Consider the following 27655-nt stretch of genomic DNA (forward strand, 5'->3'; position numbering starts at 1 on the left):
TTCTGCTTCCAGCTCAGGCCACTGCAGCTTTCCAGACGAGATACTCCGACATCTTTCCCACCAAGGTGTGCTTGCAGCTGAAGATCAGGGAGGTTCGGCAGAAGATCATGCAGACGGCGACTCCCTCCGATGGCTCCGGCTTGGGGCCATCAGACTCCTCCTTCTCTCTTCCTGGACCGTCCGGCTCTCACTCGGGGGACGGATCTGGGCGAGGTGGAGATCTACAGGATGACGAGGCTGAACAAGGAGCACAGGCGAGCCCAGAGAAGCCTCGTGATCCCCACGAGTCTGCTAGATGAGCACTGAAGACAAGTGACCAATTAGTGACGACTTGTGTCACATCTTTTCATCCTCACCTTTATCCACATCCTCACTACCAACTCTCAGTTGACGGTATTCTGATTTACAACAGCTGCTAACCTTAAGAAAAAGTTGTTTGCAGTTTTGGGACGGTTTTTTTCTTCCCCTTCAGGAACAACAAAGTATTAGCATTCAAAAACCTAGAGGCACAAAACATGTCCCATGTACACATACTGCAGCAAATCTCCTAATTCCCACACTTCCATGAGCACTCTGCATTAATTACCCTCTAAAGAGACTCCATTAATGCCAGTGATGGAAGGACCATGTACAGGCGCACGCATTTGCCTTGGAGACAAAACGGTTCTCACCTTGGACGAGCTTGCTGAACTTTGAAACGGCGAACAGTTGGTAGTTTAAAGAGGTAGATCTAGGTTTTGATATTTGTTTGGTTTTTAGGTGAGTAAAGGCATTACGTGTCTGCTTGAGTAACCTACATGTATTTACTGAATTGCTGTAAGCTTGCGATTCCTTTCTGCTGCTGTTTTGGGGGCTGGCCCTCAACAGCCGGACACACGCGACCCGACGGGGACAGTCGATGCAGTGGATCAGAAGACACGCTTGTCGTCCACAGACCTTCAGGAGAGGTCTACCACGTGTCACCGAAGACACTGATAGAAACCTGCGTGGGCTTCTGGCAGTGCCGTCATTCCTGCAGTTACCTGACTGGCCAAGTCCTCCCTTCTTGTGACTAATCCTGGCACGTGCTTTTAGTTAGGAAGCAAGCATTCCTGTGCCTGACATTTGACAGCCATGAAGGAAGGCCCCTAAATGTAGAGGTCTGGCTTCAAAGACCTTCATCCTTTATTGCCAAGCAGTCTTTTATTTTTTTTTAAGTGTTCTGATTTGTATTTAACATTGTCATATTCCGTTTGTTACTGTACTATTCCTATGGTTACTTCTTGTATCATCACAGTCATTTTTTTGATAGCAGTTTTGGAGGCAGGTGAGATGCTGCTGCACACCTGGACACTTCCTCCATTTGAGTCTTCCTTTAATTAGCCTGTCATCTGAACAAAGACCTGTGGTGCAGTCTCTAACCATTCTTTAAAATAAGCATATAAACATCACTTTTTTTTTTTTTTAAATCTCCAAGTGTAGTTTCAGTAGCCTCCACACATGCATTTGATTTGTCACTTTATCGCTCTCCTGACCTTCTCAGAGAGAAAACTGGTCAAAGTTAGGAAGATGATGCAGAGAGCTGATCAGAGAGCCGTTTGTGTCTCTGCAAACCACTGGGTTGGGTTGTAAATAAATACTGTAGAGTCAAGTTGGCTCATATATATCAGCTTTTAAGCAGAAAGACCAAACACCTGGAGAGAAAATACTTATGCCTAATAATGCCCCACTCTGTTATTTTAGATTTGATCCAAGAAGAGAGTTAAATATTTTATTATAAAATTCAAAATGTCAGTTTTCTCTCAGAACTAAATACCCCCGGGGGTAAAAGTCATGTTATGCAAACAAACTTTGTCCTCAAGAACATGCTTTTTTCATGTGCTGGCACTCTGGCTGCAAACCATCGATCATATTGGAGAGGAAAAAATTATTTATTTGATCAATATACACCAATATTACAAAACTGAAAATAAGTCACATCCATAAAAATAATTACAAAAAATTAATACAAATATGGTCTGAGGCACTACCCATGGTCCTTATTTACCCCATCAATCAATCTAGATGCACGTTTTCCATATTTCACTCTAGATCGAACCAGGCAATACAGGTCTGCTGTCCGTTCTGCCAGTATTAAGACTTGTGTGGATGTTTTCAGTTCTGTGATGGCCTTAACCTTCTCTCAGAGCAGCTGCAGACCTTCCACAGCCCCCGTCTCCACGGCCAGGCCGTTCTCCAAAGCTGTGTGATAGATTTCCAGTGCCTGCTCCAGAGGCAGCGCTCCTCCCTCCGTGGTCTCGATGATGGCGATGGTCTCCCCAAACTCGTCGCACATGATGGTTGGGGTTCCCTGCACCTGCAAGAAGAGGGGGGAAATAAAAGAAGGTAAAATCCGCACAGCGGTGCAGGCGTCATCTAGATCCTGTTAGAAATCCTGGAAGGAGCCCCTCATTCTTGTCGGTGGATTATTCTCGTGTCTTCTGGTGACAATCCAAGAAACCTTTTTTTTTTCCATTCCATTTGTAAAAGAAGTCAAACACCCGCTATATAAAAATAAGGTTTTGTAAATGGTCATTACAACCCATGTAAGTCTTTCTGACTCAAGTAAAACCTGAATAAACATAACTATTATTTCCTTTGTTGTGCTTTTGTGTTCCTAATAAATAAGGAGTTACCTAATAGGGGGTCAAATCAGGATCAGATTAAAGTGAATCAAAACAGACTGTAAATTTGAAAAATTACCTTTTAAACTTGAACGCAAGCCTTGTAAGAAATATTGAAAATTTAAAAATGCTTTGTATTCAAGTCATGGTTGGGTGTTGAGCCTACCATTACTGGACATCAGGTAATAAAGGTCATGGTGATGTCATGTCTGATCCAGAACGGCCTGTCTCACCCCCCCCTCCCCCGATGTGCCAAAGCTTGAGCGACCACAACTGGGGATATTTGGTCACAGTTTTAAGTTTCAGTATTTCTTCAATGTTATTTTTTTTTCATATTTCCTACATTTATTTAAAGTTTAAAATATTTTTCAAATATTTTCATGAGGCTTATAATGTGTATTTTCAAGTTTAAAACTGTTTTCAGATTTTTAATTCTCTTTTTAAATTTGTCTTTATAACATTTAAAATCAGATTTTAATTTGTCCTGATTTCACCTCAAAACAAGTTCCTTTTCCAAATTTGTTACTGTAGTAAGTAGAGCACACTTTGTCCAAGTTCTTACCGGCTCTAGATCGGAAGTTTGGATCTGGATGAGCTGAGGTTGGTTGCTGGTTAGGTCCAAGGTGGAAACGTCGACCACGGCCACAGTGGAGCCGGTCTCCATGGCAGCCTGGGCAGCGGCCTCCTCGTCCAGCCTCTGCTGCCTGTCATGGGTCATCTTGTGGTTGCGCAGGTTGGAGAACGTCTTGAAGGCCTTCCCGCACAGGGGGCACACGTGTGGCCGCTCCCCCGTGTGCGTCCTGCGGTGCTCTGCCAGATGCATGCTCTGGATGAAGGCTTTGCCGCACACCTCGCAGCGGAACGGCCGCTCGCCCGAGTGCGTGCGCAGATGCTCCCGCAGGTGCGTGTTCTGACGGAAGCGTTTCCCGCACACCTGGCACGGGAACGGCCGCTCGCCCGTGTGGACGCGCTGGTGGAGCGCAACACCAGAGGAGGACACGAATAGTTTCCCACAGATGGGACACTGGTGAGCTTTGGGCCGCTTGCCGGGGATGCAGCGAGGCCTCCCGAGGCCCGGGGTGAAGTGGCTCAGTCTGTGAAGTCTCAGATTGGCCGGAGAGTTTAGCTTCTTCCCACAAATATTACAATCCAAACCTCCTTTTACCAAACTGGTTGAAACTTCTGGTTTCATCCCTGCCGCTGCTGAGGTGGAGGGCTGCGGCGGACCCTGGGCCTCCTGCGTCTCCTCCATCTGTGCCCCGCCCTGCACCACAGCAAGGTGCTGCTCCAGACAGTGGTTGTCTCTTTGCTTCCTGTTCAAGAAACCAGCTTCGCAGTGGGGGCAGGGAAAAGGGGCCGGAGCCCCCGGATGTTTGGTGAACCGGTGGGCTGCCAGCTTCACAGGGGTGCGAAAAGTGGCGGGGCAGTCCGGGCAGGTAAGGGTGGCAGCGTTGGAGTGCAGCAGGCTGTGCTGACGAAGGTTGGAGGACACGGAAAAAGAGCGGTGGCAGACGTCACAGCGGTACGGGCGCACGCCGGAATGGATGAGGGTGTGCCTCATCAGGTTGGCCAGCAGAGAAAAGGTTTTGCCGCATTCAGAGCACTGGAAGGGCTTCTCGCCTGTATGCGTGCGGATGTGGTTCCGCACGTTGATCTGCTTCTTAAAGGCCTGCCCGCAGATGCCGCACACAAAGCTGCGCTCCGTGGCGTGGGCTTTGCGCCGGTGGTGTGTGAGCTGCAGCTGGGACGGAAAGGTTTTCGGGCACAAACGACAAGAAAAGGCTCCTTTGTCTGACAATGGAGTGGAGGGAGCTTCTGCAGAAGCAGCAGGACTCGGCGGGACGCCCGGATCTCTGCAGTCATTCGAGGCCGAGTCTGACCCCGGGGCACGCTCCACCTCCACCTGCTCTTCCACGTTTCCTTCCGTTGGTTTTGACACCTTCGTGTTGCTGCTTTGCTCCTCCTCCATGCCAGCTTCAACTGCATCCACGTTACTGGGAGAACTTTTCCCAGAATTCTCCATTGTTTCCATCTCTTCCTCAGTGAGAGGAGCGAGCAGGTTGACTTTGGCACGTTCACAGTTCTTTGCTCTTATTCTCTGCAGTATGGCTAAAGCAGTGGGAGATGCTCTAGTAGGACATGAAACCTAGAAAAGACGTAAAAAAAAAAAAGGACAAACGCTTAACTTTGGGGACTAAACTGGACCAGATGACCAGTTTTTGTTTTTTACCATAGAGCTGGGGGTGTCAGATGCTTCACGGTTTAGGTGGGTGCGGCGGTGGTAGAGGTATTTGGTCATGTTGGTGAAGGTTTTGCTGCAGAACTGACATTTGTGAAGGGGGTCTGCAACGTGGGACTTCCTGAAAGAGAACCAGACGGAAAGATGAGACTAAAAGCGGACATACTTCTGTGGGGACAGAGTTTATGAAGTCCTCACCTGTGCATGATGAGAGTCATTTCTGTGGTAAACCCCGTGCCGCAGTCCACGCACAGATAGCGCGCCACACCTGAGTGTGTGCGCATGTGTGTCTGCAGGGACGTGGCCTTCTTAAACACTTTGCCGCACTCTGGACACTCGTGTGTGCCCTGCTCGTGCACACGCTTGTGCGCAGCCAGGCGGTTGACTGAGGTAAAGATGCGGCTGCAGAGCTCGCACTGTAAGGGTTTGGCCCAGGCCCCTCCTCTCTTGCCCCCTACTCTGTTCCTCATTCCTTCCATCTTATCGGAAGTCTCCTGCCGCCCCCGAATCTCCTCCAGAGCACCCATGACCCCCGACTCCCCACTCTCCTTGTCCTGGCCGAGGAAGTGCTCTCCCTGGTGCAGCAGGAAGTCCTCGGGCGTCTGGAACAGAAGGGAGCACTCGGAGCACTCGTAGGGGTGGATGACCACCACCTGTGTCGGCTGTTCCTGCTGCTCTTCGCTCTGCGTCAGCCTCATCTCCAGCCTCTGTATGCCGTTCTCCAACAGCTTTCCCGAGGAGCCCCGACTCACGGCGGGCAGCAGAGGCGGCAGCTTGGAGCGGCGCTGACCCCGCGTGGTGGAGCTGTCCGCCAGAGCCTGAGCGGTGAGGATCTGCAGGTGCATGGTGGCGGAGCCAGGAGTTGGAGTCACTGGGGGCAGCAGGTAGGAGCGGCTGGGTGCAGCTTGCTTGGAAACAGACTTCTGTTGTTGTTGCTGGGCGAGAACCTGAACAATATGTGGGAGAGAACGGATTTAAAAAAAAAAAAAAAGAAAAAAAAAGGTGGAAACTTGTGTGAAAACTCAGATGTTCACAAAACGCTTTGCAGCCTATCGCAGCAATAAAACTATTTACCCAGCAACGCCGTCGCCGTGCGTTAAAGCTCACCTGTGCCAAGATCTCCCCTGCTTGCTGCTCACTCAGCACATAGTTCTGGACGTTGTTCAGAGGAGTGACAGAACCGTCCGGCTGTAACAAATACTCCTGAGGTAGAGAAAAAACACACACAAGTGAATCCCACAAAAAATGGATCCAACAGCTGCCATCTCTGTAGAATACAAATGAATTTATCAAAGAGAAGTGAGGCTTTTCTTCTCACCTGCAGGCCAGTGGGACAAGGATTATGTATGCTGCTGTGAGAGGGTTCAGATTATCACAAGACTCATGCTGCTGGGCTTTTCCAGAGGTATGAAGTGTTTGGGACAGAATCACACTGGGTCTTGTTCTTCCTTGCTCATGCATGAATTAGTTTTCTTTTGTTAGTGGCTCATCTAAAGAACCACTGCAATCAAATCTGTGTTTTTAACATGTTCTTAAGGATTATTTCTTATGATGGAGGACATACATATCAAGTTTAAAATTGCATTTCTTGGTATACTTTTTATTCAAATCTTTGTAAATCAGAAGATGAAAAAAATGCTGTTTTAAAAAGATTGTATTTGTGATGTCAAAAATATGTTGAGTGTTGAGCTCCCTGCTGCGCTCCGTTCTGAAGCATCCACTCGTCTGAGCTGACGGAACGCCTGGATAGCTCCAATGTTGCTCACTGTTTTTGTTGTACCGACAATGTTAGGTTGGGGTTGTGAGGGGCTGTAAGCTAGCGGGAGAGCGTGTAAACAGAGAGCTCTCGGCAGCAGACAAGTTATGTCCTAGAAAATGACAGATTTTTTGTTTTTCACTTAGTCTAAAAACAGCATAATTAAAAAATAGAAAGCCTGGGAACGCTTTTACAATAGATCAAGAGATGACTGGAGTGGGACGTTTAATGGTCACAGGAGGCTCTCCACAACTCAACGAGATGAAAATTCAACCATCAGAACACCAGAGAGTCAATCAACACCCAAGTTATCCAGAATCGTCACAACAGAGGAAATGGTACACAATCAGATCAACTAGTACAACGACTGTGGGTTGCTTACTGTGGTCTCCGTGTTGCTGTGCGTGCTGCTTCTGCTGTGGGTCCGCCGGTGCTCCAGCCAGCTCTCAGGCGCGTCAAACAGAGCCAGGCAGTCCAGGCACTGGTACTGAACAGGTCCAGACATCTGAGCCTCAGTGTTGGTGTGTTCCGTCTCCAGAACCTCACACACTAGCAAAGAAGAATCTCCTAAAAATGAGTTGTGTCTTCATTTGTCATCTAATATATCACACAGATGCTTTCAATCCAAAATGATCTACAAAATCCATGTGAATACAGTAACTATGCATCCTAAAAACCACCCGCAGCTCATTTTAGTGCAAAGTAAAGAAACTCCAACTGCTTAGCACTCTTTCAGTCTTTCACCTTGTTGCTCCACCTCCATGCCAGCCTCTTGCATGTGCATCTCCTGGTGCTGCAGGAGCTCCTCTGCATTCAGCAGGAGGCCCCCACACTCCAGACACTGGAACTGCTGGTTCTGCCCCATCTGAGCCAGGGAGATGCCCTCCACAACGTCGCCGTCGACCTCCTGGCCGGTGTGGATCTGCTGGTGGATCAGGACATCCTCCAGGGTGTCGAACAGCTCTTGGCACTCGCTGCACATGTACTGGTGCTCCACGTAGGTTTCCTCTGCCTCCATCTGCTCGGGGTCAGCCATCGTGACCGAACTTTACAGATTGAATCAGGACGCAAAGTCGGGACAAACGACACCTGTGGGGAGGAAAGGATTCACGTGACACCTGCCGCGCGACACAACTTTGTCAAAATACACCACGCAATTTAAAAAAATCATAAATTTCAAATTAAAATTCCAAACGAAGCCAAAAGAACCCCACAAGCTGTATCCATATTGTTACATCCTAACACAACCCAAGTTACACAACCGTTAGCTTAAAATAAAGGCCGCTATCGCTAACTTTAAAACGCAACAGAAAAGCTAGCAAACAATTTATTTCCCCCCAATGTTGAGCGTGTCTGTATCTAGTGTGTGATGACATTTGGAGAGCTGTTGGCGGCGCTCCCTCCAACAGTGCAGACCAGTTTTTAGACACCGCGGTTTCCTGACAGATGCAGCCCGGTTCGTCTGGCGGTCCGTCAGGCGGCGCTACCCACTTTGTCCCGAAGCTTTCAGCTACAGCGGCGGGCCCTTCTTCCTCCTTACCACTCATTTACTCTCGTTGGACGTTCCCTCCCAGAGCCGTCGTTCTTCGAACATAAAGTTCTAAGCGGTGTCCTTGTCCATTGTAGCGATCTTTGGCAGCGAAATGAAAAATATCTAAATTTTGGCGTAAGAAAACACATTACAATGCGTTTAATGAAATGTTTGCCCGCCGAAAGCGTCCATTCTTGTGATAACTAGCCCCGCCCAATGCGGTAGTCTGAACGGTGTCAGTTCAGTGATTGGACAAAGTTTCCGTCAATCAACAACTGTCATGTTGCTCTGGGCAATGTAGTTTTTACTCACTCAAACCTCTGTTTAAAAAAAAGTAGTGTTTTAGAATATATATCAGAATTCTAATGACTTAGATTTGTCTAGTGTTACTTTTATTTTGCTTTTAACAAAATAACTGTCTCACAGAGCATTTTACACTCAGACCAGGGTCAATTAGTGAAATTATGGATATTAATAATAGGTATAGTTTATTCACAAATTACAAACAATCCAAGTCTTTTTGAAGTTTGGTCGTTTTTAAGTGGTTGTTCAGTAAATAATCATCATTGGACAATGTACATAAGACAACAACAGTAATATTTTTAAAGAAAAATCACTCCATTTAGCAACGACAACACGTCAGACTTCTGCTGGCTTTGTTCAAAAAAGAAATGAACATAAGACCTGTAAAAGATTAGTAAAATGTATTATTGCCTTACTCTGCTTGGTTACAGCAAAAAGTATTATGTACTATATTACCTTTTTAGTGAGTAATTCATATCACTGCACATAGCAATATTTATACCAACAGCTGTCTAAAAGATGATAATCTTTAGAGATGACGATTGGATCTTGTAATAAAAATTCTGTTCTATTCCATAAGAAAATTATTATTAGACAACGTGGCATTGAAAATTAAATACATTACAGATCATACACATAATAATTTATATTATAAAAAAATTATTTATTTATATAAAAAAATTCAAGTTTGGTAACAATTTTTAATTTTAATGCAATTTAATGTTAAATTCCCCCCCCCCCCCCCTTTAGTTATTGTTTTACACTTTTGAATTTGGGAAAATATTTTACATGTTTAAATTTGTAACATTGATGATTCAAAGAAGTGTTGGTGTCATCACATAATAAAATACATTTTTTAAAGTTTTACTATTAATAGCATTTCTAAATTAAAACGATGCAAAAAGAACCCGGGATGCTATCAAGAACATTTTATTATTTTTGTTATTTACATCCGAATTTATTTGAAAATGAAAAAAGGTGCAATACATTTTAGAGAGTAAAACAATTAACAATTAATAATATAAGAATGAAAGAGTAATAAAAACAGATAAACTGCAAATGGCTATTTAGAGGAGAAAAGAAAGAAACAAACCAGGACAGTTTGAAATTAAACTCAATTTCCCATGAACTCTTGCGTATTTTACGTTTTTGTGCGTCAACTCCCCAGTCCCCCCCACCATCGCCGCTCTACAGAGGAAGAAAGGGGGAGACGAGAAACCTATTCTGAACGCTGTAAGTGTTTTTAAATACACACTGAATGTTATATTACATATATGTAGTAACATTTTAGAAGGCGTGCCTGCTAAAACATTCAACTTTGCCCCGGCCTTAGTTCACACAAATATGAGCGGCAGCGGGCGGGCCAGGACCAGCTCATTCGCTGAGCCTCCCGGAGCTCCTGGATCTGCTGCAGCCGGTGCCGGATCATCAGTACCCGGCGGAAGCTCGACAGGAAAGACTGGGGCTTCACAAGCAGGTGGAAGCAGCTCTACGAGCTTTGGAAATTTGAAATTGCCCAGTAAGTAGACTTTGTGCGTCTATAATTTGTTCCACTTTAGTTTAACACAATTGATATACAATTTTAGACTGTGTGCTGTTTAAAATGTAATGTGTCAAAATGTCTTAACCTCGATTTTGAAGCTGAGTTACCTTTAGCTGTAACTGTGTTAGCTATCCAGCTAACTTAAGTAAGCTGTTTAGCTAACGTTAGCCGTGTTTTATTAAATCGTTCCTCTAAGAGCTAAAATTAAAATAGCCTTTTGTGGGAATTTTAGTGAAAATTGTTTTCAAAAAATTAATCGAACACTACATACCACGTTGTTGCTTTTATCTTCGTTCTTTAGAATTCTTTTAATTTTCGGCAACATCGCCGAACTATATAATTTTTACCATGATTATGCTGTCATATCACATTAACTTAAGAATTGTGTTGCTTTACTAGTAAAAAGCAAAGGAAAACGAAAACCGCATTTTTAAGTGGGCTCCCTCAGAACTTAGGTCAGCTATAGTCAAATGCAGTGGGCTATCTGACAAATGTAACAGTATTGTCCCATCTGTACTTCATTTTGATCAGTTTTAGTTCTTGCTCCAGACGAGAGAGGGAATTTTTCAAACTTTCCCCAGTACTTACAGACTTGTTTACATAAATATTTATGTCCCAAATAGAGCTGATTATTTAATTAACCTAGCTTCATTTTAGCCACTCTGTATCAGCAACATTAGTTTGTCATGCATTTGTAAAATTTGAACAATACTATTGGAAAGTAACAACAGTCAAATTGTATTTCCAATTGTACGTGGTTATCCTTATCTGGTTGGCCAGCATAAGCCCCAAGGCTCAACTATGTACAGGCTTTGCTAAAACAATGGAATTGGAACCTCACTTGTTAGAGACGAGCAAATTAATTTAATCTATTGTAGTACACATAATTTTCAATTTTTTCATACAACAAAACAACCCTGTATTTGAGTGAAACCCATTTACTGACCTAAAATATGTATTTATGCAGATAAATGTAATACTGGCATTCCAATTAATGCACTGCAGAGTTTTTGCAAAAGATAAAAAGCAGAAATGTTTAATTTAAAAGGAAACTCAAATCGTGCAAAATTTGCTGCCTAACAACAATAAAGGGATTAAACAAAGTTGTAGAGGAACTGTTGTTGGAATTCCTTAGAACATTTCAAGGAATTGCTGTAAATGGCACAGTGATAAGAATGCTACCTTTAAGCTTGTTTGGCAAATATGATGAATGAAAACATAAAATTCCCATCGTTATGTTTAATCTACTTTAATCAAATTCACACAAATATAGTCAAAAAATTAAAACTAAAAGTATTATTGTTTTGGGTATGTGTGGCTTTTTAATTAACGTTAAAAAGAATCATACACATGAGATGACATGCGTGTCTGAATGTATGTGAGTCTTTACCAACCTAAACATGTTTAAAATATTTTAGATGATAGCAGAGTTAGGGTTTTTAACAGTTTATCCAACTGGAATGCAAACATCGCATTTGTGTTCATAAAATAGGAGCAATAGATACAAAGTAGGTCTTTTGTAAACAATCATTTTACAATGCTACACTAATAAATATATTTACTATCAATCATCATTAGTCAGATTACATCCTAAACTACATAAACTAACCAAAATTTAAAAGGCTAAATGTACCAAACTAAGGTAAAACGTAGTCTGTTTTATGTCAAACCATTTGTACTTTCACAACTCTTCTCTACACTAACATGTAGCATATGCTTATTGATCTATGCATTTCATCTCATAAACAACCTTTTTGTTATGCACTATTTGTGTTAGTATATTGTATTTCTACCACACACCACTATTACCGTGTATTATAAGACTTTATTTTGGCACAATGCACTTTCTGTCTTTCTTTCATATGTACTCTTGTTTTGCTTTTTCAGATCCATTTAAATCTTATCTATGTTTCCCTTAAAGTACACTCTGTGTGTTTTTGTATCTGTTTTTATTTCTTCACACTTTTAGGTGCATGAAAATATATAAATCTCCTCTGATTGGTTCTCGGTAATGTTTCCTTTTTCAAGGCTATTTTTAAAGCCTGTCTTTTGTAATATTGTATCAGCAAATGTCTTAGTTTCTCTCAAAGTTGTTTACTTAATTTTAAAAACAATCTTTTTATACCTAGATTCACAAAACTGTAAAAGAAATCAATTTCCATCATCCTTTCTGCATGTTTTAAAAAAAATCAGAATATTTTGCGTAGTGTCACTTGTCAGAAATCTTCTTCGTCTGATGGGCTCCAGAAAAGCTTAAGTTTAAGGTCAATGTTATCTTGTTTTTACATCTGCTAATGAAACTAATCTTGTTCTACTATTACTGTTAAAGTTAAAAATAAAAAACATCCTCTTAGAGTGTATTCAGCCTTGGAAAACCGTTTGTTCCTAACCCAGTCCACTTGATTTGTTCCGGATTGATTCCTGAAACTTGCGTTTGGTCTGTATTCAGACTGCCATCTAGCAGCCTTTCCTGATTCAAACCAAAGCTTGTAAACAAAACCACGTGAATAAAAATCTCTGTCCGTTTATCAGGAATTACGAGGGCAGAGCAAAGCAACTAGAGACAGAAATTATGAAAGTTCTGCGCTTTGCAGTCCTTGGGATAGTTTATTTATAAACGCCTGGATCAACGTCAGGCTCAACACTTATAACTCGCTTTTTTCGAGGCATCCTGCAGGGCGGTCACTGGCAAGAACACGTCTAAAAAGGTACACTGCTAAGTGTTTATGACATATAGATTGTGGGGAAAACGGTGAGAAGCAATGTGTGTCACGTTAAAAATTGTTTGGATTCTGCATTCATCTGACCACATTTATATGAGTTGCTGTGTCTCATCGTTGAGGTGTTATGGCGTTAAAGAACTACAAGGTAGCTTTTAAGATGATGACACAGCAGTGCCTGCCATGTAACAAGACACACAAAAACATGTAAAACGCAGTGTCAAAATAAACGTTCTAACAATTAAGGAGTTGGACCCTTTTTTCCTCTCGAGAACGCGGCAATCTTTGCTTTATTTTGGTCCGCGGCTCATCTGTTGCTACAATTCTGTGTTTAGATCACATGACGACCGACTACAGTGGCCGTTTTGGTTCAGTTGTTTCGCTATGAGGCCGGATTGTATTCAGACTGAAGGAATCTCAGAGCGAACCGAAGTTCAGTCCGATTGGACAAGAACTGAGACCACATTGAAAGATGAGTCCGAGAGCGGTTCCTGGTCCCGGACCAGGGTCTACTTGGGTGGATTCAGCCTGAAAATTCGTTCCGAATTATTGGGGGAAAGAACTCTGATTCCATTTAAGACAACCAAATGTGTCCAGTCTGAATACACTCTTAGATTTACTACCCAACAATCGTTTTTGTGATTCAATATTAATTTAACTATTTAGATTTGTATTCCTAAGCTAATTTTCTTTGGTTATAAAAACAGTATTTAGATAGCTAACGAATTAAACTAAAGATTTCTCCAAAAGGTTGTTTAAATCCCCTTTTTTATTAGTGGCTCTCATACCCTTCAATCAATTTCTATTTTAAACTGTAAGCTGAAGTACTTTAATAACCGATTCAAACCAATCCACACCTGGAAGCTTTCTATTTGTTTTGAAGCTTGATCCGGCACTAGTTTCCGCATTAGCATGAAAACTGGGTAGTCGTTTTTGTGCTAACTTAATATCTAGATAGAAAAGTGATACATTCTCTCCAACACCCAGACAGATGCATCATCTCACAGCACAGCAGTGGTTGAACAGCAGGTACGGTAAATACAGGTTGAGGAAGAATGCTGACTTGAATATTGTTTTGGAGCTCTCACATTATTGGGCACAAACACAAATGATGCATTACAGGGAAAGAAACTTCCTGCTTTAAATAAACGCACCAGTGACAACTGTTGGGTAGGGGAGTTGTATTTTAACAGACTTTGTTTGCATATCTACTTCTAATAATGAAAATACAAAAGAGGGCTGATGCAATCTTTAGCTTTCAAAAAAACCCCTGAGATGGTCTAGATGTTGGTTGAAATATACTTTGTCCTCCTTGTGTTCGTCCGTTTGCCACTGATGGGTACTGAAATAGTTCTAATGGTTACAACACTAGTTCTGCAATGGATCTAAAACTTTGATCAAGTGAAAGGGGTGTTGCAGTATTGCACCTCATAACAAGTTATGCATCTTGACTTGCATACCAGAACTATCCACTCAGAATTAAGTGGAGCTCCTTTTCTTTAGGACTCCGTATGACGGGCCACGCTCTGACATGTTTAAAGAGTGTTGGCGAGACTAGAATAAAATACCACACAGCACCGTGTTATGGAGCTGCAGTAGACCAATGAGACTGATCTCAGTGCTGAATATTTCTTGCTGACTGCAGGGATCATATCAGATCTAGGCTAATCACGTGGAAAGACTATTGGATACTTTCAACCTTCAAACAGCTTTATACAAAAATCTTTGTAATAGAATTTTGTTTTCATCATATTATAAAAATAAATCAAGAACATAGATTATATCATTAAATTGAGTTGATACGTACAATATTTTTGAGAAAATAATCCCTTTATCTTTCTGATGTTTTAAAATGGAGAAGGCCTTTTAGAAATATTAAGGGTGCCTGTTGAAACAAGTCATGTAAGAAAATGTCATTACAAGTCCTGACAAAGCGCTATGCAGTTGGCCTTTTAACTGTTGTTCATTTTTTCCCACTTTTATTGCCTTGTGTTATCGATTGTCAAATATTTTCAAAATGTACAGAAAAACATACACAGAACCCTGCTTTTTGAGTTTTCAGTTGCAGAAAATCAGATTTTTCTTTTTCAGTCATTCTTTTTTTATACTTTGCTGGAGAGCCAAATCAAGGGTTACAACCGTTCTTAAAAAAGCAGAACTTCAAACCAGTTTAGCTTTGATACCCAACAAAATCAGGCCAAGAGGGATGGCATGCCTTCTAGAGCTTTGATGGATGGAAGACAATCTTGACAACTCCTTGATAATTTGTCTTTGATCAATTAGATTGGCCGTGTTCTCTGTTGCTACACATGACAAATACAGAGGCTCAGGTTTCTAGTACTTTTAGTAGCAGGGAATTAATGATGCATCTTGCTCCTTTCATGTTCTTGCTTTACGTCTATTCTTGGAGCTAATCACAAAGGTCGTTTTAATGGCACGTAGACTTTTTTGTTTTTGTCTCTAATATGTTCAGTTTAAAATCAAAAAAGGGCTAAAATGTTTTTTTTTCTTCTTTTTTTCTCCTCTTTTGTTCAAAGGAGACAGTGGAAAAGTGACAACAGTGGTAGCCACACCTGGACAGGGCCCTGACCGCCCACAGGAAGTGTCCTATACTGACATAAAGGTAATAGGAAATGGCTCCTTTGGAGTGGTGTACCAGGCACGCCTCATTGACACGCAAGAGATGGTGGCCATTAAGAAGGTTCTCCAAGATAAAAGATTTAAGGTATTCTTTAGACGTCGATGTCTATTTAGATTGCTTCAAGGGGCTGAAGTTGTAATGTTTTACATGTCCTTATATTTTTCTAACTCTGATTTATTTTTCTTTTTTTATCCACTATAGAATAGAGAGCTGCAAATTATGAGGAAATTGGACCACTGTAATATTGTGAGGCTACGCTATTTCTTCTATTCCAATGGAGAGAAGGTGTGTATGCACTGGCTTTATGCATTTTGCATGATCCAGATAAAGCAGTTTTCCTCGCCCAGGCAATTAATGCATGCTTCATTAGTGATTCATGGGAGTGTGAAAGACAGGCTGATCTTTGTCCTTCCAGGACAGTACGATAAGTTATGTCGGTCCTAGATAACTGGCTAAATTCATCTGCAGAAGTTGCATAAATCCTTCTTAAGTCATATTTTAATTCATTGTAGTTTAAAAGCACAGTGTTTGGTTTTATGAAGAGGATTTACTATTCCTTTCAGCTGTTTAGCATTTGTGAAAGTGTGCCATGAATCTCAAATTGCTCTTCTTTTTACATTTCATAATAATCACCAATTTGACTAACTTTTATGCTGGGTTATCTAATAGACAACAGTGGATTTTTTTTAAGAAATCACTTATTTTGGCAAAATATCTGTATTGGCCAATATTTGCGAAAAAGCCTCTTTTCAGTATGTGGAGTTATGAACGTTTCTGCAAGTAAATTTGATTCAGGTCCTGGAGGCATGTTTCCTCGCTCAAAAGTTTATATTATCGGCCTGTTACAGAATGTTTTCATTAATTCTTTCTTTAATTATTCGAGGGTGTGTGAATATTTTTAATGCTTTTTTGATTTTTTTAGAATTTAGATTTGTTCATTATTGTTGTTTTCCCCCCTCATTTGTTTCATCTAATTGCCCGTTTTCTGAATGGTGTTCAGTTGAGCGACATAAACTCCAGTCGATATGCCTGAGCCACTGAAGGTTTAATTTTTTCAATTCAGAATCCTATGGATCCTATTGTCAGCAAACACATGCTTGAAAATATTGTCATGTCAAGACGCTTGAAGTTTCACTCCAACCATATTTGGATCTATTGTCAAATCGTTTCCAGTTTATTATGATTATGCTGTTTTTTGCCCAAATCACAAAAGCTGTTTTTGTTTTTTTAAGACTTATTGTGTGCAGAGCGGCAGTAGTCTGCAATTTGCCTCAGAGTTGTGGCTCAGACTGTTGCCGTGTAGCCTTTTCCTCATTTCCCATCATCCCGTTGTTTACACTCTCCTGCTAGCTTACAGCCCCAAACAACCCTAGCCTAACATTAACAGTGCCACAAAAATAGCAAGCAATACTGGAGCTATCCAGCCATACAGTTTTGAACCAGATGCAGCTCCGATGAGGAAAAGGAAGACGTTAAGGAATCTATTTGTCTGCAAGTGGATGCATCAGAATTGAGCGGAGCCGAGAGACTTTAGCCCGCCCTTTCCAGTTGCTACATTACGAGAACTTTTACATTTGATTTTCATTCTTTAATATTTATTTTCATCTGTTAATAATAATATCATTTATCCTGAGCTGCCTCACTGCTCTCAGCCTGTACAGAGTTTAACCAGCAAGTGGAGACTGAGCTTCCAGTTACTCACACTTTTACAGTTTAAAAAAAAATGAAGGAAGACCTCAGCATTCATTGTGTTTTTTAATGTGCAGAAAGGGAAAGAATGACATGTTGCTTCTACCACACAAACTATACCACCTTTGTACTTTTTGGTGTCAGTTTGAAAAACGAAACAATTGTATTGTCCTCCTTTCTTAAACATTTCTATTACTCATATTTTTTGTGTGACTTGCAAGTGAGTTATCTTTGGCTTTTTTTTTTTCTAAATTCCTTTTCCTTTTTTTGTTTCCTTCTTACTAGAAGGACGAGGTTTACTTGAATCTTGTGCTGGATTTTGTCCCAGAGACTGTGTACAGGGTGGCCAGGCACTTCAATAAGGCCAAGACTACAATTCCCATCATCTATGTTAAGGTGAGTAGATCAAACATACAGCTAAATATGCTCCTGAAGTCATCAACTACTCATATCAGTGTCAGAGAGCCACTGAATCCTTGAAAAGGTTGATTAGTGACAGTTTTTTTTTTAAATAAATTGATTTTTGCTTTTTTTTTCTAACCCTGATTAAATATTTTCATGAATAAACTTGAAACAGTGTTTCTAAGTTTGTCTTAGTTGTTTTATACTGATACACATAGACACAGGAGTAATACAAAAAAATAATAAATAAATACAAAGAAAAATATGGTGTCAGGCTTAATTCTTATGTAGCAGGAAGGTTAACATTTAGTGTGCAAATGTTAACTTGCTTTGTTTTTTTTCTTCAAAGTTATCATCATCATCCTCAGCTCTAGTGAGCCAAAGTTTTATTTTTTAATGTTTAACCATACTGTGGCCCTGTGGTAGGAATAAGACCACCTACTAAAATCTTGAGATTTTTGTTTTTATTTCATACTTCTCCTGCTAAACGATATGTCTTAGTGGTATAAAACCATTCCCAACGTACTGTGTAAATGTTCAAACAAGCATTCAAATTCTCAAAAAAAAAAACTGGCATTTGTATTAATATAAAAGCAGAAAACTAGTTAGAAATGTCAAAAATGCTGTGACCTTGTAGTTTTCCTTTTTGATAGTTGAAAAAATCAATTAAAGAAATTGATTCTCTATTGAGAATTTAGCTAATGCACAGAAAGTGCTGTCAATTTTATGTTTTTTAATCTTATAGAACAGTTCTATTCAAATTTCCTTTACCTCACGGGTTGGATGTCCTGAATGAAAGTTTTCAGCTCTGGGTTAGAATATAACAAATTTCTGTACGTGCTTATATGGATCTGCTATTATCACTCACTATACAATTAAAAAACTGTACTATATTAAACCAACCATTTGCTGACCATTTGCTTTTATGAAGCACCGAATTGTTGGTTTTTTACAGGGAGTTCATATATTTAAGATCAGGAAACCACAGAGGGAAAATGGAGACCTGTGGGCTTTTATTGTACTACACCCTTGGCTCCATGTCTAAGCGATGCACTTATTTTGTTTGCAGACTTCGCTTTGCACACACTAATAAAAGAAAAAAAAGATGCAGCCTTCTCACGGGCTTTTTTCCAACCTTAGCTTTGATCTTTGAGGCTTTAAGGTGCCGTGCTTTGATCTGTTTTTTGGTCTTCACTAACATTTTGTTGCGTGCCATTTAGTCTTGCTGTGATTTGTTATTTTTGTTTCTTCTTAATATTATATAGATGCCTTTTATCACCTTCATCCATGCCCTCATCGCATTTGTGTAACAATGTTTTTTAATGCCAAGTTTGTCCTGACAAAATGCAGTTCAATGTCATTTTTTTAATACCAGGTTTATTTTCTGACAGCAGAAATTAGTTATGTTAAGATAATTATTTCTGTGTGAGAGAGGACAAATGTTGCATAAGGATGTTAAAACGTCTTTTGAAAGACACTTTTAGCCTCGTGCTGTTTTTGCGTGGAAACTCTTTCCTGCAGGCTGTATCAGACATCACGCACCTGCTTCTCTCATACCTTCACTGTCCTCCCTGAAGGAGAACTGGGTCACATGTGATCAAAACAAACGAACAGAAAACCTCCGCAGACATGAACACATATGGGTTGCAGCTTTTGTAAAATATATAATAGTAATTTCACATTCCTATTCGTTCGTTTAACCTTCAGACCCAAATTTAGCCAAAAACAGTTAAACAATTCACCGTCTTCAAACCAGAGAAGTCCAGGTCGTGGAGCTGTTAAGGCATAGTATAATTATAATTGGAATTTAGAATATATTAATGTAACATTTCAAAGTGCTTATGTTTGTATATTATTTAGGAGACAGGGTGAAAGGGATGAGACTCTATGGATGTTCAATAAGTATTGTTCTCTACTAATATCTAAAAACTAGAACCTCTAGTCCACTGCTGCACGTTCAAGGTTTTACTGTAAATGATGTAATATTAGGACTTGGAAAAGTTAAATATTTACTTAATCCAGAGCTTTTTTAAAAACTTGACTTTTAAACATCTTTCCTGATTAACTTTAGGATTAGCTTGAAGAGGCAAAGGTAAGCTTCCTGCATGTAAAGCTTTTTCATATCACAGATGTACATTTATTTACTTGTTTTTTCTGCTTCTTTTCTGATCTAAATTAGCTGTAAATGCATTTTATGCTAAAATGTTACTAAGACAACAATATCAAAGGTCCTTTAGTTATTGCTACATTATTTTCACAAATGTCATTAAAAAAAATCACATAGGAAACAAATGAAGATTTAAAGTTCTTTATATAAATCATGGGCATGAAGTGACCTAACAATGTTTCCAAATACGGTACTTTTTGAGGTTCTTTTGTCTAATTGTTAAACATTTTCTGAAGTTGGCTCATATTTTCTGCCCTCAGGTGTATATGTACCAGCTGTTCCGCAGTCTGGCTTATATTCATTCCCAGGGCGTGTGTCACAGAGACATAAAGCCGCAGAACCTGCTGGTGGATCCAGAGACGGCGATTCTCAAGCTCTGTGACTTTGGCAGGTCAGAAATGGTCTCGTCTCTGTTTCTTTGAGAACTGCTGATGTTTTAGTGGCTGAATTCACACAGCAGGCAAAAGTGACACAAAGCTGACAGGAAACATGGTTCTGTCAGAAACCCATCATGCAATTTGACCTCAGTTTGTGCAACAAAGTCGCATTGATTTGACTTTTAGCCCGCTTTTCTTCAACTGTCGTCAATAATTTCCCACTGATTGACAACTTAATGAAAATAACAAACATAGCAGTAATGCATCATTTAAAAAATAAATGCACAATTTTGTTTTCTCTAGTATTTGGGAAGAAACCTTTTTCGATACCAGGCTGTGTTTAAAGAAAACTACAATAAAATGATTTCCTTTTGGAAATAAATGTATGTACTTTAATAAAATACAGTTAAAAGAATATTGGAAATCCCCACAATTGATCTCAACCAAAAAGCCTAATCCGATTTTTTTTTTTTTTTTTTTATTACAACTGCAGTGTGAACTTACATTTCAAATCCCTAATTTTTTCCCTGATTTGCCTGTGAAACTTTCTAGTGCGAAGCAGCTAGTTCGAGGGGAGCCAAACGTGTCCTATATTTGCTCACGGTACTATCGTGCCCCGGAGCTCATTTTCGGCGCCACCGACTACACCTCCAACATCGACATCTGGTCAGCCGGGTGCGTGTTGGCGGAGCTGCTGCTGGGCCAGCCCATCTTTCCCGGGGACAGTGGTGTGGACCAGCTAGTAGAAATCATAAAGGTAGAGTAAAACTGCTGCTACCAGGGAAGGAAAATCTACAGGAAGAAAGTTGATTTGAATCAACTGCAGATCTGATCAAGTAAAAACACAAAATGGAGCAAAAAATAATAATAAATTTGATGGACCCTATGCTTATTTCTAAATATCACACATGAATGCTGATAAATGGGATTAGTTTTGAAGTTAAATTGTAATTGTATGAACAAGGTAAAAGGAGGAAAATAGAGATGTATCTGCTAAAGATGCTGAGGATAGAGCTGCCAGAAGGAAGGCCTTGAGGAAGACCACAATGATGTTCATGGATGTAGAGAAAGAGGACGTGAGTGAGGAGAATGGAGACAATAGGATGATTCTTTAGGTGACCTGTGAAGGGAAAGTTTTACTGATTAATACACTTGATTAAAACATTTGGGAGAAAAAACAATATTTGCAGAAAATTTCTTTCAAAAAGTGAGTGCTGTGTTTGTGATTTGTATTTCTTTTTACTTTTTCACTGGTTTCAGGTTCTGGGGACTCCAACAAGGGAGCAGATCCGGGAAATGAATCCCAACTACACAGAGTTCAAATTCCCACAGATCAAGGCGCATCCATGGACAAAGGTATGTTTTGGTAAAGCACCACAATGCTCACTGTGCTTTCTTCTTCCTAGGTGACATAAAAAATGGTTAAACTATGAAACATTACAATTTTAAATACTGAGTTACTTTATTTTTCAATCTGATTCTTGCTACAAGCATTTTTTAAACACAATCCCTTCATTTCATGGGCTCGTAAGTAATTGGACAAATGCAATACCTGAAAACAAAATGGTCATTACTAATATTTGGTTGAAAAGCCTTTGTTGGCAGTCTTGAACTCATAGACATCACCAGATGCTGGGTTTTCTCCTTCTGAATGTTCTGCCCGGCCTTTACTGCAGCGGCTTTCTGTTGCTGTTTGTTTGTGTGACTTTCTGTCTGAAGTTTAGTCTTCAACAAGTGAAATGCTGCTCAACTGGGTTAAGATCAGGTGACTGACTTGGCCATTCAAGAATATTCCACTTCTTTGCTTTAATAAACTCCTGAGTTGCTTTGGCTGTATGTTTTGGGTCGTTGTCCATCTGTATTATGAAACGCCGTCCAATCAGTTTGGCTGCATTCACCTGGATCTGCGCAGACAGTCATGACATGTCTCTGAACACCTCAGAATTCATTGGACTGCTTCTGTCCTGTGTCACGTCATCAATAAACACTATTGACACACTAGTGTCCCAGTGCCACTAGCAGCCATGCACACCCAGACCATCACACTGCCTCCACCGTGTTTTACTGATGATGTAGTGTGCTTTGGATCATGAGCTTCTCCACGCCTTCTCCATACTTTTCTCTTGCCATCATTCTGGTAGAGGTTGATTTTGGTTTCATCTGTCCAAAGAATGTTTTTCCAGAACTGTACTGGCTTTTTTAGATGCTTTTTAGCAAAGTCCAATCTAGCCTTCCCATTCTTGAGGCTTCTGAGTGGCTTGCATCTTGCAGTGTAACCTCTGTATCTACTTTCATGCAGTCTCCTTTTGATGGTAGACTTGGATATTGATACGCCTACCCCCTGGAGAGTGTTGTTCACTTGGTTGGCTGTTGTGAACGGGTTCCTCCTCACCATAGAAATGATTCTGCCATCATCCACCACTGTAGTCTTCTGTGGACGTCCAGGTCTTATTGTGTTGCTGAGTTCACCAGTGCTTTAATTCTTTCTCAGGATGTACCACACTGTTGATTTTGCCACTCCTAAAACTGTAACAATTTCTCGCATGGGTTCTTTTCTGTTTTCTCAGCTTAATGATGGCTCCTTTCACCTGCATGAAGGGCTCCTTTGACCGCATGTTGTCTGTTCACAGCAAAATCTTCAAAATGCAAGCATGAGTCCTCTAATCAACTCCAGGCCTTTTATCTGCTTCACTCATAATGACATAACAAGCGAATTGCCCACACCTGCCCACGCAATAGCATGGAAGTCAATTGTCCAATTACTTAAGAGTCCATGAAATGAAGGGATTGTGTTTAAAAAATGCTTTATTTTTTCACAATTCTATGCCATCTTTTTGTGGCATAAAATTGGCTGAAAGTCTGCACTTCAATGGCATCTGAGTTGTTTTATTTAAAACTCACTGTGGTAATGTACAGACACTAAATTAGAAAGAATGTGTCTGTGTCCAAATATTTATGGTCCTGACTGTAGGTGAGCTTCTGCCTACCTAAACTTATATTATACTTTGGCTCTCTAGGAATAATTATGTTTCAGAGTTGATATTTATCAACTTGATAGATGTTTTTCTCAGATGAATCATTTTCAAAAAGTCATTCTAGCAAACGCTTAGCTACCATAAACGTTTCACCATAAAAAGTTTAGGATATAGCAGAAAAGAAAATTCTTAGCCAAAAATCATTACGGCTCAAATATAAAAAAAATAATTTTACTATTTTAAAACATAGAGTTAAACTGTGGAAAAAAACAAATCAGGAAATTATGATACACTTTCACGAATACAGAAAACATTAGAAAGTCATACTTTATAACTACTTTAAAGACGATGTTAATGTATTTAAAAATGTTGGTTTTAGTTTCTTATTTAAGATAAAATGTCATTGTATTATACTAAAATGTATAGTATATATAAATCTACATAAATTTAATATTAACACGTCTGGAAATTACAAGAAATGAAATGTAGTGGTGGAATAATGCGTGTCTTCTGTTGTGTCCTTTTCTAGCATTTAAAGTTAAGATCTTTACAGGAAAAGAAAAAAAGAATGCCGTCACACAAGTATAAGTAGACAAGTACTGATATACACATCAATGTAACACAGTTCATTTCTTCTGTTACCTGTGTCTCATCTCTTTCCATAATAAAATGTCTGTACTAAAACTAAATGTTTTGATGAATCTCTCTTTTTTTGGTGTCAAATTAGGTCTTTAAGCCTCGTACCCCACCAGAGGCCATTGCCCTCTGCTCTCGCCTGCTGGAGTACACGCCAGTAACCAGACTGTCTCCTCTGGAGGCGTGTGCGCACGCCTTCTTCGACGAGCTGCGCCAGCCTAACACTCGCTTGCCCAGCGGACGAGAACTGCCGCACCTCTTCAACTTCAGTTCTTTTGGCAAGTGTTTTGCTCTTTCTGCAGTGTTCATTTGTTACATGTTTACCCTCCATTGTCTAGTCTTTCTTCTCGTAGTACTTATTTGTAATTGGGCTTTTGTCTTTCCTGGGTTCTCAGAGCTTTCTATCCAACCGCCTCTGAATTCCGCACTCATTCCTCCTCATGCCCGTGCACAGACATCCCCGGCTTCACATGGTACGTTTCATAACCAAAGTTATTTTTGTTGGTAAACCAGATTTTAAGATCAAATATAGAGTAACATTCCTTTCAGAAGTATTTAGTTGTTGTAAAGTAATGTCTACTACAAAAGGTTTAGTGTAAGGACATCTGGTTTGATGGACACTTTTTTTTATAGTTGCAGCAGTCCTGACAGCGGTTTTCTCATGACATGATGCTCTGATAGTAAAAAGTAATTCCATGTTCTAGTTGCAAAATTACAGATAATGAAATGTGAATCGTCTCAGTGTAAAATTTTGCAGTCTGATTGGCCAGTGAGAGGCAATATATCAATCAGCTGCTGGTTGAGGAAAGATGCTGATTCATATATCATATAAGACACAACGTGTGTGTCAGCTCTGAGATTGGAACTTGATTTTATGCCTTTAGATCTGTGTGTGAGCAGATGTGTACGAGAACCAAAAAAATGTTTCTGAAGACAAAATACATTTTTGCAAGTGTGCAAAATATTTTTACAGCCGTATGCATGCATACAACTTTTTACCCAAGAAAACTTGGTATTGCTCCTCTCTTGCACATTTTTTATATAGATTCACACAAGAAGCAAAACTTACTTACATGTATGGACATCATTTTACGCCGATAAATATTTATAAAAGGACTTTTAAATAAAAGCACAAAATAACAGTTTTAGGTCATAATCATTCTGTGAAGACCCTTACACTTTAAACTACCAAGCTGATTGTTTATTTGTGCTGTCACTTAGACTCTCATTAAAAACATTGCTTTTGGTTAAAATGTGTTTTCTTCTCTTCTCCTGCAGAGGGCAGTGTGTCAGACAGTACCGCCCAGCCAGGCTCAGCTCCTGGATCCATCAACAATAGCACCTGAGCACTAGTCCCCCTGTCATGTCCTCTGTTGTCTTCCCTGTCCTCCTTTTCCTGTTCCTCTCCCTCTCAGCCTTCTCCTCGGCTCCAAGCGTCCGAAATAGAAAAGACGAACACAATCACGTAAACACTCAGAACTGCTATTTTGCCTAGATGTTCACCACTTTCAATAGAAAGCAGCACCTGCCGCTGCTGGCCTCAGGAAGCTGTGGTTTGTTTTCATCACATTTTGGTAGCTGCACTTGGGAGGTTAACATAAGCTGCACCTTTAAGTCCTTGTTGTCCCTCGTGTGGAGCATTAGGATAAATATTCTTTTTTTCTGGATGAGTAGAATGCTGGGAAATCTTGTACATTCTTTGTGGATAATGTTTTTGTGTCCTCAAAAACGGACTTTTATTCCTATTTAAGTTCCTTTTTATTTGCATATTTTTTTTATTTATGGCCATGGTGGCGTTGAATTGCATTGTGGCTGGCTTTGGAGGAGTAAGGCAATGTGAAAGGCCAGACCATACTGACAATCATCCTTAGAAAACCCACACTAGTGTTGTAGGTCATGCTCCATTTGTAGACGGGCTGTTCTGTTGCTTTCTGCCCTAAACTCGGCCCCAAATGACAGTTCATCAAGCCCACTGGAGAGCAGATGTGAAAAAATGTTTTAATCTTGTCTGATACCAGACAGTACAGGCCTTTTTAAATGAGGTTTTAAATTTTATTGTAAAAAAGCACCATTGCTTGTCTACTTTTTTTTTTTTCTTGGCTCCGTAGTTGCCTTTTATGTGATTGGGAGGGAGCTTTATTTAAGCAGAGTGCAGACTTTGGACATTAGCTTGTAACTCGGCATTTCATGCCTCAAGAGGAGAATAGCATCTCCAAAGAGGGCGGGAGGTAGGACGCAGGTGCTGGTCCAGCTCACGGAGACAAGTTCATGCAGGGTTAGATGCTGTCAACTTGCGGGGTGAGGAGTCTCTTCTCTGATTATGTCGCTTTAAAATGTTGCGTTTTGCATCAGCGGGATTTTGTTCAAGAATTGCACTGTCTGCAGAGGAACTGAGGAGCTTCTGCACGCCGCCATCGCTCACTTCCTGATTTTATTCAGTTAATGCTGCGACAACTGTGAAGTTCTATTTGGTTGGGAGCGGTTTCTCGATCTCCCGATGCCCCTGTGAATGCAGGCAGCTCCTCTTCTCACGTTCTTCTCTGACTCGAATGGTCGACTGTACTTTTCCTGAACGATTCGCCAAGCTAACAGGCTGCTGTCAGGCCGGACTGATACCAGTCCTTCCAAAACGTAATTGTGCACGTTCAGATAAAGCTGACGCCGCGAGTGTCTGTAATGATTTGACCAGACATAATGCTGAAACCCAACTGCTTCTGGAGCCACCTCTCCCATCCCATTCTTCCTCATCTTCATCCCTCTGCCTCCTGCATACCTCTCCCCCTTTTTTTTCACAGCTAAACTGTAAATATCAAGTATCTTATTTTGTTATTTTTATTATTATTATATTGTCGTCCTTGTAATTTTCTTTTCTGTAGTAGACCGGCACCACAGTTGTTGGACTGTTATCCTCAGTCGCAGTCTGTAAATAAGATTTCATTTCAGTCCCCTGTTCGGGGGGGGCAAACAGAACAAAAATGTTTTCATTTAAATTCTCTCTCCCTTCATTTCTCTCATAAAAACGTTCCCTTTCCCCCCGTTTGTTTTCACATCCATTTTATTTATTGTATTGTGTGTTTTTTTTTTTTTTTTTTGGGGGGGGGGGGGGGTCTTTGTCATCTTTTTTGTGTATCATCTCCTAGTCCAGGTGTGTCACATCTGCAATATTGTCCTCAGATCCAGATGTTTCTGTCATTGTAGGTATGCAGATGTTCATGCAGACCATCTCCTGGGACTCCAGTTTCCCTTTAAGCTTCACTCTGAAGGGAACATTACAGACCTGTGGATCTGTAGGGTCCTTGCTTTTGTTGGTGGGGGGCATCGGGTTTCATTCACAAAAAAATAAGCTTTTTTTTTCCTGCACGACATCTATGCTTGTACATAGATTGTGGGGTTTTTAAACCTTCAACTTTAAATTATTATTTCTAATCGCCTTTTTTCTGAGTAAATTGTCATTGCTGAGAACATTGAAATTTGGTAAGAGATAAAGATGGAGGGAGAGAGACAGTTTTTGTTTGTTGGTATAAATAATTAAACTCAATAATAAAGCAATCAAAGTGTCTGCATCTCATTAACAACTGATACCAAAGCTGTTATCTGTTTGGATTTGGACAAAAGCAAATAGAAGCAGGAATATCTATTTATGGAGGATTTCTTCTGAAGAAACTGAACCAGTTTAGTCTGTGGATGTCAGTGGCTCACACACTTTTTAATTCACTTATTTTATTAAGCCATGAAAGAATGGAACAATGTGGAGACGCATTCAGGTGGAAAAGGTTGAACATTACAGAATCTTTTTTTATATTTCAATGGGTAACATGTATTCTTAATCTTGATAAGTAATCAGAGGTGCGTTTATTTTTTTCTTTATAATTATGTTTTTAAACAAACAAAATGAGAAGTTGTAAAATAAATATCGGGGGGGGGGGGGTCATCTCAAATGGCTTCAATATTAGCAGTTAAAGAATGGAATACAGCTATGCAGCTAGTTCAATGTACATTTTATATATAAGAGTAGCAGCTCATTTTTCCAGCAA

The 27655-nt window shown here is 40.3% G+C and overlaps 3 protein-coding genes across 11 annotated transcripts in view; 2 read left to right on the forward strand and 1 right to left on the reverse strand.

Annotated features, from left to right (window-relative positions):
• cic (capicua transcriptional repressor) overlaps positions 1–2615 on the forward strand; it is a 39534-nt gene extending 36919 nt beyond the window's left edge. For all 8 annotated transcript variants that reach the window (XM_023964422.1, XM_023964424.1, XM_023964423.1 and 5 more), the window contains one exon: positions 13–2615. In XM_023964422.1, coding sequence (XP_023820190.1) covers positions 13–299 — 287 coding nt within the window. In that variant the 3' untranslated portion in view covers positions 300–2615. The remainder of the gene's footprint in view (positions 1–12) is intronic.
• znf574 (zinc finger protein 574) lies at positions 1432–8390 on the reverse strand. Of its 2 annotated transcripts, none has more exons than XM_020710592.2 (8): positions 8178–8390; positions 7382–7726; positions 7020–7186; positions 5989–6084; positions 5080–5828; positions 4873–5002; positions 3205–4788; positions 1432–2335 (listed from the first exon to the last, which is right to left on the reverse strand). In XM_020710592.2, exons 2-8 carry the CDS (start codon positions 7671–7673, stop codon positions 2162–2164), a joined length of 3192 nt encoding a protein of 1063 aa, XP_020566251.1. In that variant the 5' UTR covers positions 7674–7726; positions 8178–8390; the 3' UTR covers positions 1432–2161. The 2 variants fall into 2 exon arrangements, with proteins under 2 accessions (XP_020566251.1, XP_020566250.1); XM_020710591.2 differs by having other exon boundaries at positions 7020–7204.
• Positions 8391–9610: 1220 nt separating this feature from the next.
• LOC101160344 (glycogen synthase kinase-3 beta) lies at positions 9611–27170 on the forward strand. The gene is made up of 11 exons (XM_004078008.4): positions 9611–9704; positions 9805–9990; positions 15272–15459; positions 15577–15660; positions 17350–17460; positions 19894–20024; positions 20563–20767; positions 21271–21366; positions 23713–23899; positions 24017–24094; positions 24900–27170. The coding sequence occupies exons 2-11, from the start codon at positions 9816–9818 to the stop codon at positions 24965–24967; spliced, it is 1323 nt and encodes a 440-aa protein (XP_004078056.1). The 5' UTR covers positions 9611–9704; positions 9805–9815; the 3' UTR covers positions 24968–27170.
• Positions 27171–27655: the final 485 nt, after the last annotated feature.

Source organism: Oryzias latipes, chromosome 16 (assembly GCF_002234675.1).
Source record: "Oryzias latipes chromosome 16, ASM223467v1".
In the NCBI taxonomy this organism is placed as follows: domain Eukaryota; kingdom Metazoa; phylum Chordata; class Actinopteri; order Beloniformes; family Adrianichthyidae; genus Oryzias; species Oryzias latipes.